The sequence below is a fragment of the Micropterus dolomieu genome, linkage group LG10 (genome assembly GCF_021292245.1).
Source record: "Micropterus dolomieu isolate WLL.071019.BEF.003 ecotype Adirondacks linkage group LG10, ASM2129224v1, whole genome shotgun sequence".
NCBI lineage: Eukaryota > Metazoa > Chordata > Actinopteri > Centrarchiformes > Centrarchidae > Micropterus > Micropterus dolomieu.
The window spans coordinates 18,939,851-18,958,951 of NC_060159.1; the positions used below are offsets into that span (position 1 = coordinate 18,939,851).

At 40.4% G+C, this 19,101-nt stretch overlaps 3 protein-coding genes across 5 annotated transcripts in view; 2 read left to right on the forward strand and 1 right to left on the reverse strand.

The window, feature by feature from the left end:
• The window catches only part of rbm25b (RNA binding motif protein 25b), a 19,694-nt gene extending 11,624 nt beyond the window's left edge, over positions 1-8,070 (forward strand). For all 3 annotated transcript variants that reach the window (XM_046060272.1, XM_046060269.1, XM_046060271.1), the window contains exons 10-17: positions 1,134-1,223; positions 1,569-1,642; positions 3,009-3,159; positions 3,382-3,838; positions 4,722-5,017; positions 5,261-5,359; positions 5,454-5,501; positions 7,110-8,070. In XM_046060272.1, the coding sequence (XP_045916228.1) occupies positions 1,134-1,223; positions 1,569-1,642; positions 3,009-3,159; positions 3,382-3,838; positions 4,722-5,017; positions 5,261-5,359; positions 5,454-5,501; positions 7,110-7,202 (1,308 nt within the window). In that variant the 3' untranslated portion in view covers positions 7,203-8,070. The remainder of the gene's footprint in view (positions 1-1,133; positions 1,224-1,568; positions 1,643-3,008; positions 3,160-3,381; positions 3,839-4,721; positions 5,018-5,260; positions 5,360-5,453; positions 5,502-7,109) is intronic.
• Positions 8,071-8,497: 427 nt separating this feature from the next.
• eif2s1b (eukaryotic translation initiation factor 2, subunit 1 alpha b) lies at positions 8,498-15,210 on the reverse strand. Its single transcript, XM_046060275.1, has 8 exons — positions 15,016-15,210; positions 12,874-13,116; positions 11,328-11,407; positions 10,885-11,036; positions 10,655-10,761; positions 10,467-10,564; positions 10,132-10,275; positions 8,498-9,166 (listed from the first exon to the last, which is right to left on the reverse strand). The coding sequence occupies exons 2-8, from the start codon at positions 13,112-13,114 to the stop codon at positions 9,041-9,043; spliced, it is 948 nt and encodes a 315-aa protein (XP_045916231.1). The 5' UTR covers positions 13,115-13,116; positions 15,016-15,210; the 3' UTR covers positions 8,498-9,040.
• Positions 15,211-15,226: 16 nt separating this feature from the next.
• On the forward strand, positions 15,227-18,893 carry atp6v1d (ATPase H+ transporting V1 subunit D). Its single transcript, XM_046060276.1, has 9 exons — positions 15,227-15,483; positions 16,662-16,779; positions 16,886-16,965; positions 17,046-17,113; positions 17,189-17,233; positions 17,310-17,413; positions 17,869-17,935; positions 18,023-18,101; positions 18,225-18,893. The coding sequence occupies exons 1-9, from the start codon at positions 15,443-15,445 to the stop codon at positions 18,367-18,369; spliced, it is 747 nt and encodes a 248-aa protein (XP_045916232.1). The 5' UTR covers positions 15,227-15,442; the 3' UTR covers positions 18,370-18,893.
• The last annotated feature ends 208 nt before the right edge of the window (positions 18,894-19,101 follow it).

The window sequence follows — 19,101 nt, forward strand, 5'->3', positions numbered from 1 at the left end:
AGACTGGAAAAATGTTGCCTGGTCTGATGAGTCTCGATTTCTGTTGAGACATTCAGATGGTAGAGTCACAATTTGGCGTAAACAGAATGAGAACATGGCTCCATCATTTCTTGTTACCACTGTGCAGGCTGGTGGTGGTGGTGTAATGGTGTGGGGGATGTTTTCTTGCCACACTTTAGGCCCCTTAGTGCCAATTGGGCATTGTTTAAATGCCACGGCCTACCTGAGTATTGTTTCTGACCATGTCCATCCCTTTATGGCCACCATGTACCCGTCCTCTGATGGCTACTTCCAGCAGGATAATGTACAATGTCACAAAGCTCGAATCATTTCAAATTGGTTTCTTGAACATGACAATGAGTTCACTGTACTAAAATGGCCCCCACAGTCCCCAGATCTCAACCCAATAGAGCATCTTTGGGATGTGGTGTAACGGGAGCTTCATGTCCTGGATGGTGCATCCCACAAATCTCCATCAACTGCAAGATGCTATCCTATCAATATGGGCCAACATTTCTAAAGAATGCTTTCAGCACCTTGTTAAATCAATGCCACGTAGAATTAAAGCAGTTCTGAAGGCGAAAGGGGGTCAAACACAGTATTAGTATGGTGTTCCTAATAATCCTTTAGGTGAGTGTATGTAGGCATTGAATATTTTATCAAATGTGTAGTTTGTTAAGATTGTATTTTCGCGATTCTAATGTCCGTTATCTGTGTTCTCATGTTAATGGAGATTCCCATTATGTTAGTATTGAGCTAACTGTCGAAGTGCTATTTTTTTTTATTTTTTATTTTTTTTAAAATTAATATTATGTATTGATGGGCTGGAATATCGATACAGTATCATGGAAAAATGTACGATATATTTCTGTATTGATTTATTGTCACACCCCTAGTCACAGGTACATTTTATCACGCTGCTAGAGCCTAAGTTTCTAAATGTAGATGTTGAAAATCATTGGGAATCCCCCAAGATAACCTACACTTAATCTCTCTTTTATTTTGCAAGCCTGAAATCTTTGTCTCCTTCTCCCAGCAGCTTATATTAAAATAACAACACATGTTTTACTCTTAGCTTGGCGTGATAGAATTGTATTTGATTGTTGCTAACCTGATTACTGTTGCGACTACAGCGTCTAAAAAACTGGGAGCTCAGGGAGAGGAAGAAGGCACGAGATTACGCAAAAGAGTCGGAGAGGGAAGATGAACGTCGACGAGAAATGGTGAGAGCACATTGAATGACCACTGATGTTCACACAGGTGTCCTGTTTTACTTCGAACACTTGGAAAGTTTTACCTTTTTAAATCTAGCAGAATTTATTAATCACTCTTAATTCCACTACAAAATGTATTTGAGGTTCATGTTACATGAAGGGATACATTTTGAGTTAATTGAGTTATATTTAATTTCATTAGAATTAAATGTGCATATGTTTGAGTCTTTCATGTGTGTGTTTTTTTTTTTGTCATTTTCCTTTTAGTGATTTGATTAAATAAGATGGACAATAAAATTTGTAAGCAGATTTATTATCTTGAAGAAATTTCAGTGTGGTCCTGTGTGTCTTTAGGTGAAAGAGGGCAAACGGCTGAAAGAGTTTCTTGAAGACTATGATGATGAAAGGGATGACCCCAAGTACTACAGGTAAGCAACATAAAAAAATAAATTTAAAAAAAGCTGTAGATTGGCAAAACATTGTGAAATGCACACAATTGCCCCTGTAAATAGAATTTGCATCTGATAGGCAGCCTGTAAATAGCCTGAATTTACAGATGCAGGGCTTAAAGTTCTCCGTCACAGTGCCGGAAGTCCGCATGGATATGTGTGTGAAGCGCCAGTCATCAATCTCTGTCGGTGTGTGCACAAAAGAAAGGGACTGGCACTTCCTGACTACGTGGACACTCGTTGGCTATTGTAGGCTGTGGACAGGGCATCAAATTTTCTATTGGGTCAATTAAGGCGTCACTCAAAAGGTCAAGGTGTACCGTTTTTTGTTTGGATACTGTAAGAACTGTAGTTAAACGATGTAACAGCAATCTGTGTGTATTTATCGATATAAAAATGCGTTTTGGACTAAATACTTTACTGGATTGGATCGTCTGAGTCTTTGGCAACATAGCTAACAAGGCCAGTTTTTATCGAAATGTAATCCATCGATAGGCTATGGCTTTTCTGGTCCATGTAGATCATTCTTCTTACATGTATTTAGTGAATGGAAACAACCCACACAAATGAAACTGCTGTCGAGAGAGAGAATATACACTAACATTAGCCCAAATACTGGCCGATAAACAAGGCAACATGTAAATGGAGAGTACCGGCAGGGCAATAAAACAACAATAATTATCTCAATATAATTTTCCTCAATAACCGTATAACAAATGTTTAATGTATTTAATTCATTTGAATCATAGACAAATCAGCACTTATTTTTCTATTTCGATATTTATTATGTTGAGGAAAAGGGACTGAAAACAGATTTTTACTTAATGTTACTGATGCATATTTGTCAAAAAACGATTTTGTCATAATTGTTTGTGTCCACTGTTTGGCATTAAGTGGCACAATTAACTGTCTGGTTTCTCCAACTTTCACTCAGGAGCAAAAATCAGCCATTAAACTCGAAAGAAACAATGATTTGACATTTATTGTGGATTTGTATTGAGGATATGAAATTGTCACACCCCTAATCCAAGCCACTATGTCCCCATCAACCCCTGAACGCACAGAAAATTTTCTTGCTTTCAGCCCTGCAGATAATAATAATTATAATAATAAATTGAGACAATGCCAGAAATGTTGTCAAATTTAGGTAAACATATAAAGACTAAACCTTAAGGCTTCATTTCATTGCCCAGCATGAAACATCTGAGCTATGAGGCACATAAACATGTAAAAACACTGAGACGCAGCAGATGCTGTGTGACCCAGATCTGACTTGTAGTAGCAGACGCAGTACTGCTGCTACAGCTATTGTTCTGAAGGCTGTTATTTCTGGTGTGACCCCTAGGGGCAGTGCGCTGCAGAAGCGTCTCAGAGACCGAGAGAAGGAGATGGAGGCAGACGAGCGTGACAGGAAGAGAGAGAAGGAGGAGCTGGAGGAGATCAGACAGAGGCTGTTAGACGAGGGACATCCAAACCCAGACGCAGAGCTACGCAGGGTATGCCTGTCTATTCTAATAATGTGTGTGTGAGTGTTTGTCTATATATCTGTAGTGAGTGGCCATGCTGTCTGCTGTCTTTGTGAAGGTCACTTGATCATCCGAGTCTCTCTGCATCTCTGCACGTGTGGTGTCCAGCTTTCATTGTCTGTTGACCTTCCTTTCTGTAAAACACTGTGATTGGCTGTTAATCTTGTGCATATCTGCTTCTTATTGGTCCAGATGGAGGAGGAAGAGGAGGAGCGTCTCAGACAACCTCCCATCATCCAAGAGCCGGAACCCGAGGAGGAAAGGGAACGCCACAGGAGTTCACGAGAGCGCAGGGACCATCGGGACCACCGGGACCACCGAGACCACCGACAGGACCGGGACCCTCGACAGGACCAGGACAGAGCAGAGGCCCGTTCACGGCCCTCCCACTCGGACAACGAGATGGAGGAGGGCGAGGAAGACGATTATGACAATGACGAAGATAACCCAGATGCAAAACCGTGCTTGAAGCCCACAATGCGGCCCATCACAGCAGCACCCTCAGTGTCGTCGGCCAGTGGCAATGTGTCCCCTAACACGCCCGGGGACGAGTCGCCCTGCGGCATTATAATCCCCCACGAAAACTCGCCCCCTGACGCCCTGCCGCAGGAGGAGCACCGGCCAAAGATTGGCCTCAGTCTGAAACTGGGTGAGTCTAAAAGAAGCAAGTGTCCTCACTGTAACGTGGACAGACACGGAGCGCTCACAGGGACAGCTAAAACTATTAGTCAGTTAGTCAGAAATTTGATCTGCAACTATTTTAATAATCAGTAAAAGATAAACTCATTTTCCTACCTAACTCGCTGCCAAACACTCACTTAAATGTGAGCATATTCTGCTTTTCTCCGTTTAGATCATTGTTAATTAAATTGGATTTTTGTCTGACGATAAAACAAGCAATTTGAAGACGTCGCCTTGGGCTCTGGGAAATTGTGATGGGCATTTTTCACTATTGTCTGACATTCTACAGACAGAGATTTAGTATAAATGTCTGTCATTATAACAGCCACCGAATTCACACCACGGTTCTGTTCTGTCTCCACGCATACTTTCATTCGACTGGAAAAACTTAAAAAGCTTTCTTTGTTATGATTGCTCTCTCCACCTATAAGTACCCATTTTTAGTGCATATTGAAATTTACATAGAAATAATGTAGAAATCACTAACTAAAGACATAGACAAGGCAGATTTAGGGAGAGTGGCTAATATTGAGTAACTCGACACCTGTCAGCGATGATGCAAATTTAGGATGACTCATAAGTGTAGTCTAAGTGTTACAATAGAGTAAGCTACAGACTGTCTATTATATAGTGAGTAGTGAATATGTTGAGTGATTTCAGATTATTAATGTAAGCATTCCACTTCTTTGACTTTTATTGGAACAGATACTGGCAAAGAAGAAAGTAATAGTTTAAGCAGGATTCAGTCTCTGCAGTACAAGAAGCCATGTTATTCTATCCGAGTAAATTCAAGTGGACTTTATCATCTGTATAGGACAGTTGAATTCATAAAGCTCCTTGTCCATCTCAAGGTGCCACAGGAAGCCCCAGTCAGCCCAATGCAGTTAAGAGGAAGAAGCTGCCCGTGGACAGCGTCTTCAACAAGTTTGACGACGAAGAGGCTGATGAACAGCCTCGCAAGAGGAAGCTGGTGCCCCTGGATTACGATGATGACAAGAGCCTCGGGGTGGACGGAGCCGGGCTCTCCAGCATAAAGGGCGCCAACACAGAGGAGAAACGTAAACACATCAAGAGCCTGATAGAAAAGATTCCCACAGCAAAGCCTGAGCTGTTCTCCTACCCGCTGGACTGGTCTATGGTCGACACGGTGAGGAGAGAAAGGAAAATTGAGTCATTGAGACGTTTTTAACCCGTTTTAAGCAAACAAGTTTACTAAGAATATTATCTTTTACAAAATTGGCCTTCGGGACTAGCTGCACAGTGACATTGTTTAAAAAAAGAGTATATTCACAAACTTTGCACTGCTGACCTCATTCGGAAATGGCAGCAGATGGTAATGCCACTTCTAAAACGAAGCCTGTGCCTTCATCTCTTCTTCTCATCCTTTTAGACGTTAATGGAACGACGTGTTCGGCCCTGGATCAACAAAAAGATTATCGAGTACATCGGAGAGGAAGAGGCAACGTTAGTGGACTTTGTCTGCTCCAAGGTATTGATGATGTGACGTTTGCACATTTGACTTCATTCAGACTTGGGTGTGAAAGTGAAACATGAAATGATCCTGATGTTTTTTTCTTTCCCAGGTGATGGCTCACAGTATGCCACAGAGTATCTTGGATGATGTTGCTATGGTGAGTAACTATATGAATAAATAAGCCATCAATTTGTTTTCTGCCTTCTATTAAATTCATGTTGATGTCAGAATTATCGTTTTTGACAGATAGTTCTAACATTGACAACAATGTTCTGTTTTAATTTTGTTAAAAGTATATGTTAACAGTCTGCCTCCTAGTCAAAATCATAGAATGTATATAAGTGGACGTAGTCATCGTGACGTCACCCATTGGTCTGTGAACTCCTAATAAACTTGGTATCTCCAGTGCTGTGGGTAGGAGTCACTCTAGCCTAATCCCGTCCTGAAGCATACTCTGCTTTATGGTGTATTTTCCACTAAACGGGACCATGATTTACTAAATGAACATCATGTTGTATTGAAGAAGACTTGAAACTAGAGATTGAGACCATAAACTCATTAGGAAAGTTTACTGAGATAATTATTCATCTGAGAAGTGGGGTCATTTTACCATTATTTGTAATGGAGCTGGACTTCTTTTTGCAACCAAAAGAGTTGCCCCCTGCTGGCCGTTCAGTAGAATGCAGGTTTAAGGGACTTGCACGTTCGCATCAGTTTTCTCACCGGAAGCTTCCCGCTTGGTCAAAATATAGTATTAGTTGTAGTGCAGTATGTGAGAAATTACAAAGGCTGAATGAATGCAAGTCATACATACCATCATGTGTCTGACTTGTTTACCATTATCACATCCAGTCTGCGAGGGCAGAATTTGTCAGTTTTATTAATGCACTGTATGAGCTCACTCATCTCCATGGGTGTGAATTCATGTTCTTAACCCATTTGTGTTGCTGGATATAAACCTACATATGCCTTACTCTGCAGATAACAAACTCAAAATGAATAGGACTATGCATATTCCTCTCTACAGCAGTAAACATACAAAATTAATCAAACAATTTTGATAATGAGTTAACTGTTTTGGTATTTTTGCTTTAAAAATGACAAACATTTGCTGGTTCCAGCTTCCTATGTGAGAATTTGCAGCTTTTGTCGTATGACGTTTTCTTTGACAGTTACTCAGACAAAGCCAAAGATTTCAATACTGTAAAAAAAACCCACAAACATGGCTTTTACTTGCTTAAATCACTCAAATTTCCCTGCCTATAATTAGGACAGGCTTCTATATGGGAGAGGCCTTTAAATTTCTTTGCCATGCCAGTAAATCTGAATAATACTTTCGTGCTCATTATTTCTGTGAAATGAACTAAATGACTGAATTGTGGAGAATCTAATGATGTGTAGCGCGTCCATATTGGCGTGCATGATCAAAGCAGTTCAGAACTAGTTCACACATCCACATCCAAAGAACTTCTATAAAAACCAGACCAGGCATCTAATTGAAATGTACATTTATTGTGACCCCGCGACCCTGTATGCAGGATAAGCGGTTGACGATGGATGTATTTATAGTGTGAAACGTGTGGCCACACCAGGCCAGTAAAATGAAGAGGCGTTTAATTGGGACTATGCTTTGTTCTGTAATCTTAACATTAGGCTGTAACCTGGATTCGAACAGTGGACGTTGCGGTTAATGGTCAGCATCATAACCCAAATGTCTCTCTCGTCTAACTTCTTCAGGTGAAACTGTCCTTTTTGCTCCTTGTAGGTTCTTGATGAAGAAGCTGAAGTCTTCATAGTGAAGATGTGGAGGTTACTCATCTATGAAACTGAAGCTAAGAAGATCGGACTGGTGAAATAAGCAAAACAACCACTGAATGAAGAACCCCCCCCCCCCCCCAACATTGTGTATAATAGTGTAGCATCATTTTGTCACCCCCCAAACAAAGCGGCTTGTCTTTATCAGTACAGACCACTTACAGATTCTGGTCATTCTCACATGTGCAGCAGTTCAGGTTGTTATTTTTTTTTTTTTTTTTACCCTAATCATACTCAGGCTCCATTCGCCCTTTCCCTTTCTGTTGCTGACCGTGTCGGTGTGCTTTTGTGTGTATACGTCAGTATTTGACTCTGAAATAATTCTGAAAGGAAACTACTGACAGACACCCACAACCATGGTTTTGTTGCCAGATAAGCTCTTGTGGTCCTATACTTTTATTGGTGTAAATGCCGACACGCACTTTGTGGGACGAGTCATCTGCAGCATCAGTTTACCGATTTCATGAACTTTTCTTTAAAGTCTCTAAGGTGTGGAGTCTGGCTCGCAGTTGAATGTGAGTTAGCTAAGTGGACACAGACTTGAGTATGCATAACTACAACAAGGATGTGATTTTATATTTTTTTTATTCAGGGATTTGGACGCAACTTTTGTTTATTTCTGTCGGGCTACCAGATGTTCCTTCTTCATTATCACATTCCTAATCAACATGTTGGCATGTTTCGTCCTCCAGAACATCTCAAAAAAAAAAAGACCTAATTGTCATTTGAAATGTGTCTGAGACACACTGAATATTTTGGGTAGTGACACCCCTTCAGCTGGATAAGCACACCTGCACATCATAACCACTAAAGGAAATTGAGCTAAGAACAGGAAAAATTATTTGAAGTTGTGAAGATGCTCTCCATTTGTTTTTGTATTGGTGAACATTGAATAAAATTGATTTTTATAACAGTGTGTGAACCATTTCTCACTACCCAGCATTAGTGTCATTGTCACTTATATGAAGTTTGATTTTAGTCTTATTGCAAGGTGTCTCGCTTTTAAAACTTAAGTCCTCTCTTCTATAAACTTGAATAGCACTGAGAATTTGCAGCTTCATTGACAGTAACTTGAATGTTCCTCATTTGTGAAATGCCATGCCAACATTTGCATGTCTGATGTAAACAAAGCTTTAAAAGTAACAACATTGCAGACTTACAGAGTTCAGTTTGAGAGCGATAGCACGTTACAGTCGCTTTTGTGTTTTGTGGTGGGAGAATCTGATATTTGGTGCTGGAAAGTGGTTACAAAGGGAAACAATCCTTCCATTAAAAACTGTTAGGTCTGGTGTCATTTCATTCAATCTACTGGTAGTAGTCGACAAAGACGCATTGAGCTCAAAACTTCCAGAACTTTATTGATGCCATGTGAGCTAAACAAGAGCAGGTCTTGCCAGTAAAAACCCTTTCACTGGAAGAGAAACAGCACAAAGTCACCACTGAGGGTGTTGCGACAGACGAGCTTATGCGTTTCCCCTTTAATCAATCAATCACATCCAGTGACCAGCCAGAGATGAAGTGCCGTGGATTTTGAAGACACTGAGCTCTTAAGCAAGAGGTAAGTGAAGGCCACTGCTTGTGAACAGTTGTTTTAGAGTTATCGTTTATTCAAATCAATGTACTTAAAAATAGAAACTATACTGATGTTTAATTTGTACTTTAACTTTCCTTGTGTCCATGTCTGGGTAAGAATACCGATTTTAGTACGATCTTCTGAAACAAACCTTGCTAATGAACAACCCCAGACGTTTGCCAATCAACTTAACGCCAGTTAATGTTTGCAATGTGAAAGTTATCTGTTGGACTGAATTGACTGCAGCTATGTCAGTCCACATCCTTTGATGTTTCCGTCCCCCACCAGCCTTCCTCCAAGGACAGAGTCTAGTCCTCCGCTTTGGCCTCCATCTCCTCGGCGTCGTCGTCTCCGTCCACCTCGGCGTTCTCCCGCTCTAGCCTCTCCAGCTGCCGGGCGAGCTCCGTCTCATCTGTGTCTGTCACCACCTTGGGCTGAAGGGGACAAATTCAATTAGTTTATGTAATAATAATAATAGAAAAAGTAATAAAAGATTAGGAACATGTCAAAACAGAGATTCCGATTCAAAAAAGAGAAATTCTGTACAGTTCCAGATGAAAAAAAAAAAAAAAAATCTCCGATTGAGTAACAAAGTAATATTTTGGGGAAAAGCAAGCAGTATTGTTAAATAGTGCTATACGATTTTAAAATAATCGTAATTTGATTATTCTGACTGAAATTGCAATATTGCGATACTAGATCATTCTCATTTTTATTGAACAGTGAATTTTGCATGTGTTTTCTTAAGTGTGTAGAATATGATGTGTAGGCCAGCACATCTGTGCAGCATGACGATATTTCATTAAAAAAAAAAGTTTTGTTGACACATCACCTTTAAACAAATATTGCACCTCCTGGTATTTGATAATTGCAGATGGCCATATTGCAATTTTGATTAATTGTTCAGTCATATTGTAGAAAGAAAGTGTCAATATTTAGTGATAAAGTTAAAATTCACTAGAGAACTGCATAATGCTACGAGTTAAAGGTTATAACATGAGAATGAAGTTGTAATATGGGAAGAAAAATATTCATGTTAGATTTAAAAGAAATATAACATGAATTTTAAGTAGCATTTTTTTGAGTCAACTTTCCCCTCCACAGAATTACAACTTTTTTTTCTTCTTCCAGAAATTAGGTCCTTATTCATTTGTGATTCAAATGAATTAAGCCAATTTATTGCACATTTGTTATATTGTTAGAGGAAAATTATATTGCAATAATCATCATTATTGTTTTATTGCCCAGGCTTAAGTACCTTGAATTTGCTCTTAAGTACAGTACTAGAGTACATTTTTGAAAACATTAAACTTCAAGAAACAGTAAATACTAAAAGGGGAAACACAGAGTGCAGGGAGTGGCTTTCACTATGGAACAGTTGCATAAAAAAGTCACTCACTTCCATCTGAATGTTAAAGACGCCTCTCTTCTCTTCAATCTTCTCCTTGATAGCAGCCATGGCCTGGTTGAGGACAGACAGGCCCTCTGTGCGCTCCAGAGTGGTCGTTGTCATGACGTAGCGAGGAGGAGCGATCAGGTTGATCTGCCAAGAACAAGATCATACTAGTCTTATTAACACTGCATCAGAGGCATTTACACTAACAGCGCTTACCCCCTCCAAAATAAAACAAAAGCAGTGGGTTATACCTGGTAATTCCTTTTAGTCTATACAGCATATAAAAAGAAGAGAGTGTACGAACGTATAGCTGAGAGTGGTTGAAGCACCAATATTACCTTGATGGGCATGGCCTCTGTAGAGCAGCCAAGACCGGCTCTCAGAGCCTCCTTCACTGCATCGATGCCCTCATACCCGTAGCACGCCACTTCAATGTCTGCAGGTGGGAGAGGAAAAAGATGAACAGGTTGTCACATCTTCACAGTGTTACTTCATGGTCAAATGTTGCATTTAAGTACACTGTTACCTGCTCTGATTTTGACAGCCTGTGGAGTGAGTCGCCTATTGATGTTATCAATCAGCACGGCCCTCTCCTCCTCTGTTAAGTCCAGCCCATCCAAAATGGCAGGATCTCTGAGGGAGGAAAGATATTCAGTGTTTTGATTTGACCTCATCAAATAAAACATCACTTGCATACGTTCCTTGTGTTTTAAGACGTTCCTGTGATTAGCCTCGCACTAACACGCGACAACTTACGATACGGCCTGTTTGAAGACGTCGTAAGCTCCGTATCCTGGCCGCTTGTATTTCTCATCGAAGACCCAGGCAGTGCGCTGGTACAAGCTCTCTAGCTGCTCGTCCTTAGTGTATTCCAGCACCTCTGCCACATGTCGCAGGATGCTGTACACCTGCAAACACAATAACCCGCATCAGCTCAGTGCCAGTACTCAAAGGTCAGACTCATAAAAACATTGAAAAGTTTATAAAAGATCAACGAAACGAAAAACTCATGGATGCTATAGTTTTTCATAATCCAGAAATACACAGAAAGGCGATCACCTGTTTCCTTTAAACTGTATTTATGATGATATGACCTTTGTCATATATGAAAGAGTCCCTTTTTAACAATGCTGACACATGCTCGCAGTTATTTCAATAGTTACTTTGTTTATTAAGCCTTTGGGCACAATTAAACTTACAGTTTTAGATTTGGTGAATTTATCTTCACACTTGATGGCCTCCTCGGGTGAAACTCTTCTTTTTGATAAATCAATGTACCCTGAAGACAAAGCAGAGAAGAGGTGATGTGACATTTTTTACATGGCACAATAGATTCAGAATACTCTCACAGGACAGAATCTGAACAGAAATGAGTCCAGACGGAGCTGGCTGTCAAAGTGCTAATAGTTTCTGGGACGCCTGGAACGGTTAATGCTGATACAGTTAACTGATTAATCAATACAATGACAAATAAGCAATTCCAAATTTGATGGGTCACTTTCTGGTTTAGGCTTCACATGTAGCTTGATGTTCTTAATGGCTCCATTATTACAAATAAAATACACTGTTTTACAGTTGATCAGGCTAAACTAATTTTAAGGAACATTTTGGGGCTCTGCAACTAGACAGATGTATTAGAGGTTGACCAATATGATTTATTCAATGACATTTGGAGAGTGGGCGGCTGGGGATGAATATCAAAACAAAGAAAAATAATGTAATTCCATGCAGAGTACAATCTAATATACATGTCATCTCAGCCAGTAACATATTGTTTTAGGTGGATTTTAATTAATTAATAAAATAGAAAATTCCTTTGGTTATACTGTAGATTTCAGAATGTGACTGGTGTTTAAGGTACAGCGGGGTACAGTCAGAAGTGAGCTATACCTTAGGGCCTCTGCTATATTCGCATCTCACTTTCCAGGTTATCTTGTAATCATATCGATGAAAGTTCAGTCACAATTTTTTGTTGTGGTTGTTACATAATGTCTATTCCACCTGCCACTGGCAACCAGAAAGTAACTGTCCTTTATACAACCTTATGGCTTGCACTGACTACACGATTTTCAGCGTCGGCCGATGGCCATGCCGTTCACACTACACAACTTTCCGTCTTGAGACGGGAGTCTTGAAGTCACTGTGGCATTCACACTACGTGACTGATTGGTGACACACTACGAGAGCTGACAAGGACTGTCACCCGACGCTGGTCTCCAAACCACGTTTTGTGAAGAAAACACATGTGAAATGTGAAACGGGAAATGATGTGAACCTACACATAAAACAGCTGCTGTTTGTTATTATAAAGAATTGCAATTATAAAGACAAAAAATATGGGTGAAAGAATGGATTAGCACACGGAGGTAGCAGGGACTTTCTGTGCTACAGAGAGAGCTGGAGGTGAGTAAAAAGTGTTTTGCGGAGAAAAAGTAGCTGCCTGTTCTGCCAGCTGCCTGCTCTCATTAGCTGGATGTGTATGTCGAGTCAACCGACTCTTCCAGATATTTGGTATGCTAGATATCTGGCAGACGTCGGCGATGTGTCAGAAATGTCTCGGGGGGCCATTTTGGGTCATTGTGTAGTTCACACATAACGACTGGTGACCACCGATTGACCGCTGATTTACCCCCGATCACAGCCTGACGGTCGGGGGTAATCGTGTAGTAATCGGGCTAAAAATCGTGTAGTGTGAACTAGACCCACCGGCTTTCAGCTCTTTAGCACCCTCCAGCCTGCACTTACCCTTCTCTTTGTCTACTCGGATGACGACGACGCACTCATTGCGGCCTATGCGGATGAGCTTGTTGATGGAGCGGATACGTCGACGTGACAGTTCGCTCAGGAGGATCATGCCCTCGATATTGTTGTACTCCAGAAGGCTGACGTAGGCGCCCATCTCTGCGATGGACCTCACGTTCACCATCACAACATCCTCCACCTCTGGGAACCGGTGCTGGTAAAATCGACAGCTGAGCCCCGGCATCGCTGATAGAACAGAACCAAAGAGAGACAGGACAGGCCACAAATTTTAGACATCATGGTCAGTTTGCAGTGCACGTCATGAAAAGGATTACAGTAACAACTGTAGTTTAATGTCAGTATAATGGCTTCTGTGTTTCTGGAGGGAGTTTTCTAAAGTTTGAGACGATAACCCAGATGATGCCATAGTGATGTAATCAAAGTTAAATCGTTTGTAGGCTTGAATACAACAAAGTTTTCAACAGGAAGCGTGTGTTACAAACTGGGTATGTGGAGTCTGAAAGATGATGACAGAAGACTATGGGGATTGTAGGCCTAAACTAGAAATTAAAAGTCAGGATATCTCAGCCTCTGCTGCTTTGGTTCTGAACAGGATTTTTGACCCAACTTTATAGAAGTGTGATACTAAATCGCCCTTTTAAAAAGAGTGTTATGTTTTTTCTATATCTTCAATATTGTACAGCTCAGTTTTAATTTGATTAGGGCTAGAACAATTAATCGAATAACAGATTAGTTGTCAACTACTAAATTAATAGCCAATCTGTTCGATAATCGATTTGAGTCATTTTTTAAACAAAAATTATCTGATTCCAGCTTCTTGAATGATGTATTTTCTGGTTTCTTTACTCCTTTATGGCAGCAACTGAATATCTTTGGTCTATAAGATGTCAGAATCGACTAATCTAGAAAATAATCAACAGATTAATAAACAATGAAAATAATTGTTAGTTGCAGCCCTAAATTTGATTACGACGACAACGATGATAACAACATCTACAGCAATGGTTTCCAACCTGGGGTTTGGGATGCCCCAAAGGGTCCCAAGAAATATATCTGAGAGGTTACAAGATATAAAGACATAAACTATGTTAACTTACTCTGTTCTCAAAGTTTTTTGGCTTTTTTTCTTGAGAAACAATTCACATTTATAAGCTGGTTGCATTTCACATCCACACAAGGTTGATAACTTGTGATGAAGTAGACAACAATACATACTGATCCACTGATCTACAGACAAATAATGCACCAACTACAAGGACACAATGCCAGGACCCATGGTGATTTCACAGAGCAATATATAGGCACATTTTCTGATTACAATAACTTGCAAATAAAATGTTGAATTAAAAAATATCCTGTAGCCTGTGGAGACGTCAATATCAAATGCTACATCATCACTTCAGATCTAGGCCAGGTGAAATGATTTCTAGCATAGTTGCCAGTTCATTAGGTCCACCTAACTAAAACTGAAGCAGTGTAACAACAGATCTGTCTTCATGAAGGTTCAGAGCTCAGGCTTATAGTGAGAGATGTTTCTAATATTTAGGATATCCTGAATTATATAAATGGGGTGGACAAAATAGTAAAAACACGCCTTAAATATTAAATTAACAGTCTGAAAACAATTGAAATGACATTTTTAATTCTGTTTCTGCCTGTGTTTCACTTAAGCAAGTCCTATGAGTTTAGCCTGGAAAATATCCCCAAAATAATTTCAGCAGTTTTAAGTGAACTTGCAGTGTAATGTCAGGCTCTGGTGCTTTTATTTAACATACTGGGATGTAAATGGGATGATGCAATGCAGATCAACTAGAAGCCCCTTACTGTTTTCAGTTAAAAGCAAAAACTGAAAACACTAACAATAATAACGCAATACATAATTGTACTGTAGCATATTAACAGCGACTGTAGTTAGTAACAGTTATATAATTCAATACTACGAGACCATAATCTCATTTAAGGACCAAAAAACAGTCACTTTAATATTCCGTTAGCTTCCTGGCTAATAAACCCTGTTCCCAACTCACATGCGGCACATGCACTGCTGACGAGGCTAGCCAGCTAGCAGCCCCGTGTGTTCCCCACCTCCCCGGTAAACACCTCCTTTCTCAATAAAAAACTCACCTGTGTCATATGGTTACAGAACGATACACTGGAATGTTCTGTGCTGGAAGTGCTTAAATGTCCCGATTATCTTTTCTGCGGAGACTTTTTTAAATGAAGAGTTCTTGGCCCGCTAGCTCACATACATGGGTGTGCTAATTTCTCGACCCGGAAAAGATCGCCAGAGCCTTCCGACATGCGCATGTGCACAACGGTGTTCGGTTCAGTCACATGACCGGAGGCCAGCTGATCATCACGGACCCGAGAGTCGGACAAGATCACGACGATCAGCTAGATCTGTGTTTCTAAATCCTGCAAGAGCATCAACGGGGTTTCTGTAGTATATGTATGGGCTGACACAGAATATAACAAAAGGTAACGTGTCAGTGTTCATTTTAGGAGACGGAAGTAAACAGAAGACCGCAGTCATCGACCAAAGGACGAGAAGATGTCTGGAAAAGAAAGGATCGACATATTCCCCTCTAGAATGTAAGCAGCTTGTTTGCTAGCTAGTTGCTAACACACTGTAGCTTGTTAGCCAGCTATTAAAAATGGATGCTGTTTGGTTGTATAATGATTATTGCTTCCCAGTCTCCCAGATTGATAATTTCCTGCTCCCATCTGCTGGAAATCTCGGTTTATCTCACATGAAGGGATGACAGTCTTGTTCTGTGTGATTCAAGCCTAAATATAGTTTATATCGCTGCCAGGTTGCTGTGTAAAAGAGGAACAGTCCTTCATTTGTCATGTGATGTTTATGATCCCAGTTTGAGCTGTCACACTGAGATGGTGTCTGAAACACACTGACCTCCAGACTGCAACCGCCTTGAGTTTATCATTGTATAACTAAAGTTTCCTGTATTGTCTGTAAAGTCTAGTAATTTTTACCTTTTATAGATTCAAGCGTCAGCTTTTTTAAAGCTTTTATGTGTGGGAGAGAGAAGTTTTTATTCTACAGATGGGCTGTTTTTGATCTGTACATGGATGAAGCTTTTTTTAAATGAACTGATCAGGTGTCCCTCCTTGGTTACAAATATCAGTGAGTACTTGTACCCAAGGGCATACTTCTGTAGTTACCAGGGGGTGTGGAGTAACTGAGCTACTTTGAATAAACAGAAATTATGATTCGATGATATATATTCACATATTTGGAAAATCAATACACAAATGGGATTACAAACTTGCAGTACTAATCTTTAATATATTTATTGTCACAAAAGTGTCTGTCAGATGAATGTAAATGTAACAACGACTTACCAATTGTGATCTGACTGCACAAGACACACCTCAGTTTTCCACCAACCAGTTACTTAACAGCAAGTAAAGCAATGAAAAGTAGTAAAAGTAACTAGTAAGAAAAGACACACAAAATAAAAAATAGATAAATGGCTGAAACGTCCATTCTATTGAAGGGGTGATGATGAAGGTGTATTTGAAATGGTCTGACTTGGCCAAGGGGGGTACATCAGACAAAAAATGGCTGCCTGTTAGTGCCTTACAATGCGCAAAACAAAAAAAAGCTAGTCATAAAAAGTGGCTGTTTTCTTTACCCATGGGTGTTAATGTACGAAGCCTACATAATTATTTGAATCTTGTATACTTGGGGGTATAATTGGTGAGATTCAAATACAGAATTTAAAATGTATTTGTGTTGTTTGGGTTTGCAGGGCTCAGACCATCATGAAGGCTCGGCTGAAAGGGGCGCAGACCGGCCGCAACCTGCTCAGGAAGAAATCTGATGCCCTCTCCATGCGCTTCCGTCAGATCCTCCGCAAAATTATCGAAGTCAGTCAGTCAGATGATTGTCAACTGACCTTGTTCTCCATGCATTTGTCTCTTTAATAACTCCAGATGGTTTGCTAAAGGTGGACTTCTCATCTCTTTTCTTTAGACTAAGACAAAGATGGGAGAGGTGATGAGAGAGGCGGCCTTCTCTTTGGCTGAAGCCAAATTTACAGCCGGAGACTTCAGGTAAGAATCAGAGAAACATCATGTGATGTGATGTTTGGTGCAGATGCATTTGTAACTCACATCTGTAATTCCATCTGCAGCACAACTGTAATCCAGAATGTCAACAAAGCTCAAGTGAAGGTCCGAGCCAAGAAAGACAACGTGGCAGGTTAGCCTAAAAAATTTTTTTTACAATCACCGTTGATGCAGCAGGTTCTTACATACGTGTTTTTCTTCCTTTTAGGTGTCACCCTTCCAGTGTTTGAGCACTACCAAGAAGGCGGGGACAGTAAGTCACTGTTTTGATGAAAGTAGCTTTTGTGACAATGGACCGACAGAGATGTCACCCTCGCTGTGTCTTTCAGGTTATGAGTTGACTGGTCTGGCCAGAGGAGGAGAGCAGCTCTCCAGGTTGAAGAGGAACTACGCCAGAGCTGTTGAGCTGCTGGTGGAGTTGGCCTCCTTACAGGTGGGGGGGATGTTTAGATATTTGTACTTTACCAAAGTGTTTCCATTTTATGCTACATTATACTGTATTTTTTTTCTCCACTACCTTTATTAAACAGCTATAGTTACTAGTTACCTGAAAATAGAAATTTTACATGCAAAACTTATGATCAGCGTCTAAAATATGTTGGGAAGATTTAACTACCCAAAAGCATAAAGTAGCTTCACCTCAACATTAAAACAACATTAAAATGCTGCTTAATGCACCAGTAATAATAATCCAACACTCTTAAAGGGGCCATTCTGCATTATGACTACTTTTTCAAATATGTAAAGTTGATATGTTTTATAATACTTGCATAGAGTATTTGTTTTATCACTGGAAATAAACTTTTTTTAATGAAATGCTAGTCAAATTCATGAACTGTGTCTCACTATGTGAGATTCTGATACACATTGCCCATTTTCTGTCTGTAGACATCTTTTGTCACTCTGGATGAAGCTATAAAGATTACCAACCGCCGTGTGAACGCTATCGAGCATGGTAAATTCACGCTTAATTAAGATAAGTGTTGCCCTTTTCTTCTGGACAAAGACTGTCACTGTAGCTCATCTTTATTCCACTTTGCAGTGATTATTCCGCGGATTGATCGCACCCTCACCTACATCATCACAGAGCTGGATGAGAGAGAACGAGAGGAGTTCTACAGGTGAAAACATTTTCTAGAAGTCTAATACATCCAGATAAAAAAAAATAAAAAGCCAAATCCATGTACTGGCCACCTCGCCTTCTAATTTTGTTACAACACTGAACATATTTCCTCCTCCACTAGGCTGAAGAAAATCCAAGAGAAGAAGAAGCAGCTCAGGGAACGGACAGAACTGGAGATTGCCGACCGCCTGGCTAAGCTGGGTCCCATCGCAGAACCCACCAACTTGCTGACGGAGGAGACTGATGAAGACATGCTGTTCGAGTGAAGCACTCTAAAGGCACAGACTTCACCCATCATCCTATTTATTCTCTCAGGCCATGTCTACGTCTTCTCACGCAAGTGATGAAAGTTGTTTTTTTTTGTGTGCTTGTCTGTGATGATTTGCCCTGTTGTTTAAGTGCTGGGAGGTTCTGTGTGTTTCCAGATTTGTCACTGTACAGAACCAAAGTGTTGTTACACTTGGCTGTTAACCACAAGAGTAACTAAATATAAGTGTGTTTACACATGGTTTGCGTGTGAAATTGAAGCATTCCATGTGACGGATCAACTTGTAGATATTTCAGTTTCCTCACAACATTTAGAGCCATTGCATGCTGTAAAGCTTAACGTGGTTGTGGATTGTGTGAGTCGGTGTTGTGGAGGCCTGGCCCGCCAAGGTCACGGGGTTGTTGTTACCTCAAGGATGTTTACCGTTGTACCAGAAAACCCCAAGGAGACCCCGCTGTAAAACTTAGTGCAAGTCAACAAAGCCCTACACTTAATCCAAATAAAGATGTTACCAATATTCAACCATTCCCTGGATTTCTTGCCGTGATAAGAGCTTTTACATGTTCAAGCAGATTTACAATCAGTCAAACAGGATTTTGCACTCATGTTGAAGCGTTTTAGTTCTGAATGTAAAAATGTGTACTGAGATCAAATTTCTGTCAACGTGCGCTAGGAAACATTTTGTGCCTCAAGTGTCTCGGTAACTCGGCTGGGTGAGGAATGGCAGCCA

Coding starts and splice junctions, on each gene's coding strand:
- eif2s1b (XM_046060275.1), bottom strand. CDS start 13,114: ATGCCGGGGCTCAGCTGTCGATTTTACCAGCACCGGTTCCCAGAGGTG. Junction 10,276..10,466: donor CAGAGGCCATGCCCATCAAG/GTAATATTGGTG, acceptor TGTTCTTGGCAG/ATCAACCTGATCGCTCCTCC. Junction 9,167..10,131: donor TCTTTAACATTCAGATGGAA/GTGAGTGACTTT, acceptor TGTCCCCTTCAG/CCCAAGGTGGTGACAGACAC.
- atp6v1d (XM_046060276.1), top strand. CDS start 15,443: ATGTCTGGAAAAGAAAGGATCGACATATTCCCCTCTAGAAT. Junction 15,484..16,661: donor GACATATTCCCCTCTAGAAT/GTAAGCAGCTTG, acceptor TTGGGTTTGCAG/GGCTCAGACCATCATGAAGG. Junction 18,102..18,224: donor GAACGAGAGGAGTTCTACAG/GTGAAAACATTT, acceptor CTCCTCCACTAG/GCTGAAGAAAATCCAAGAGA.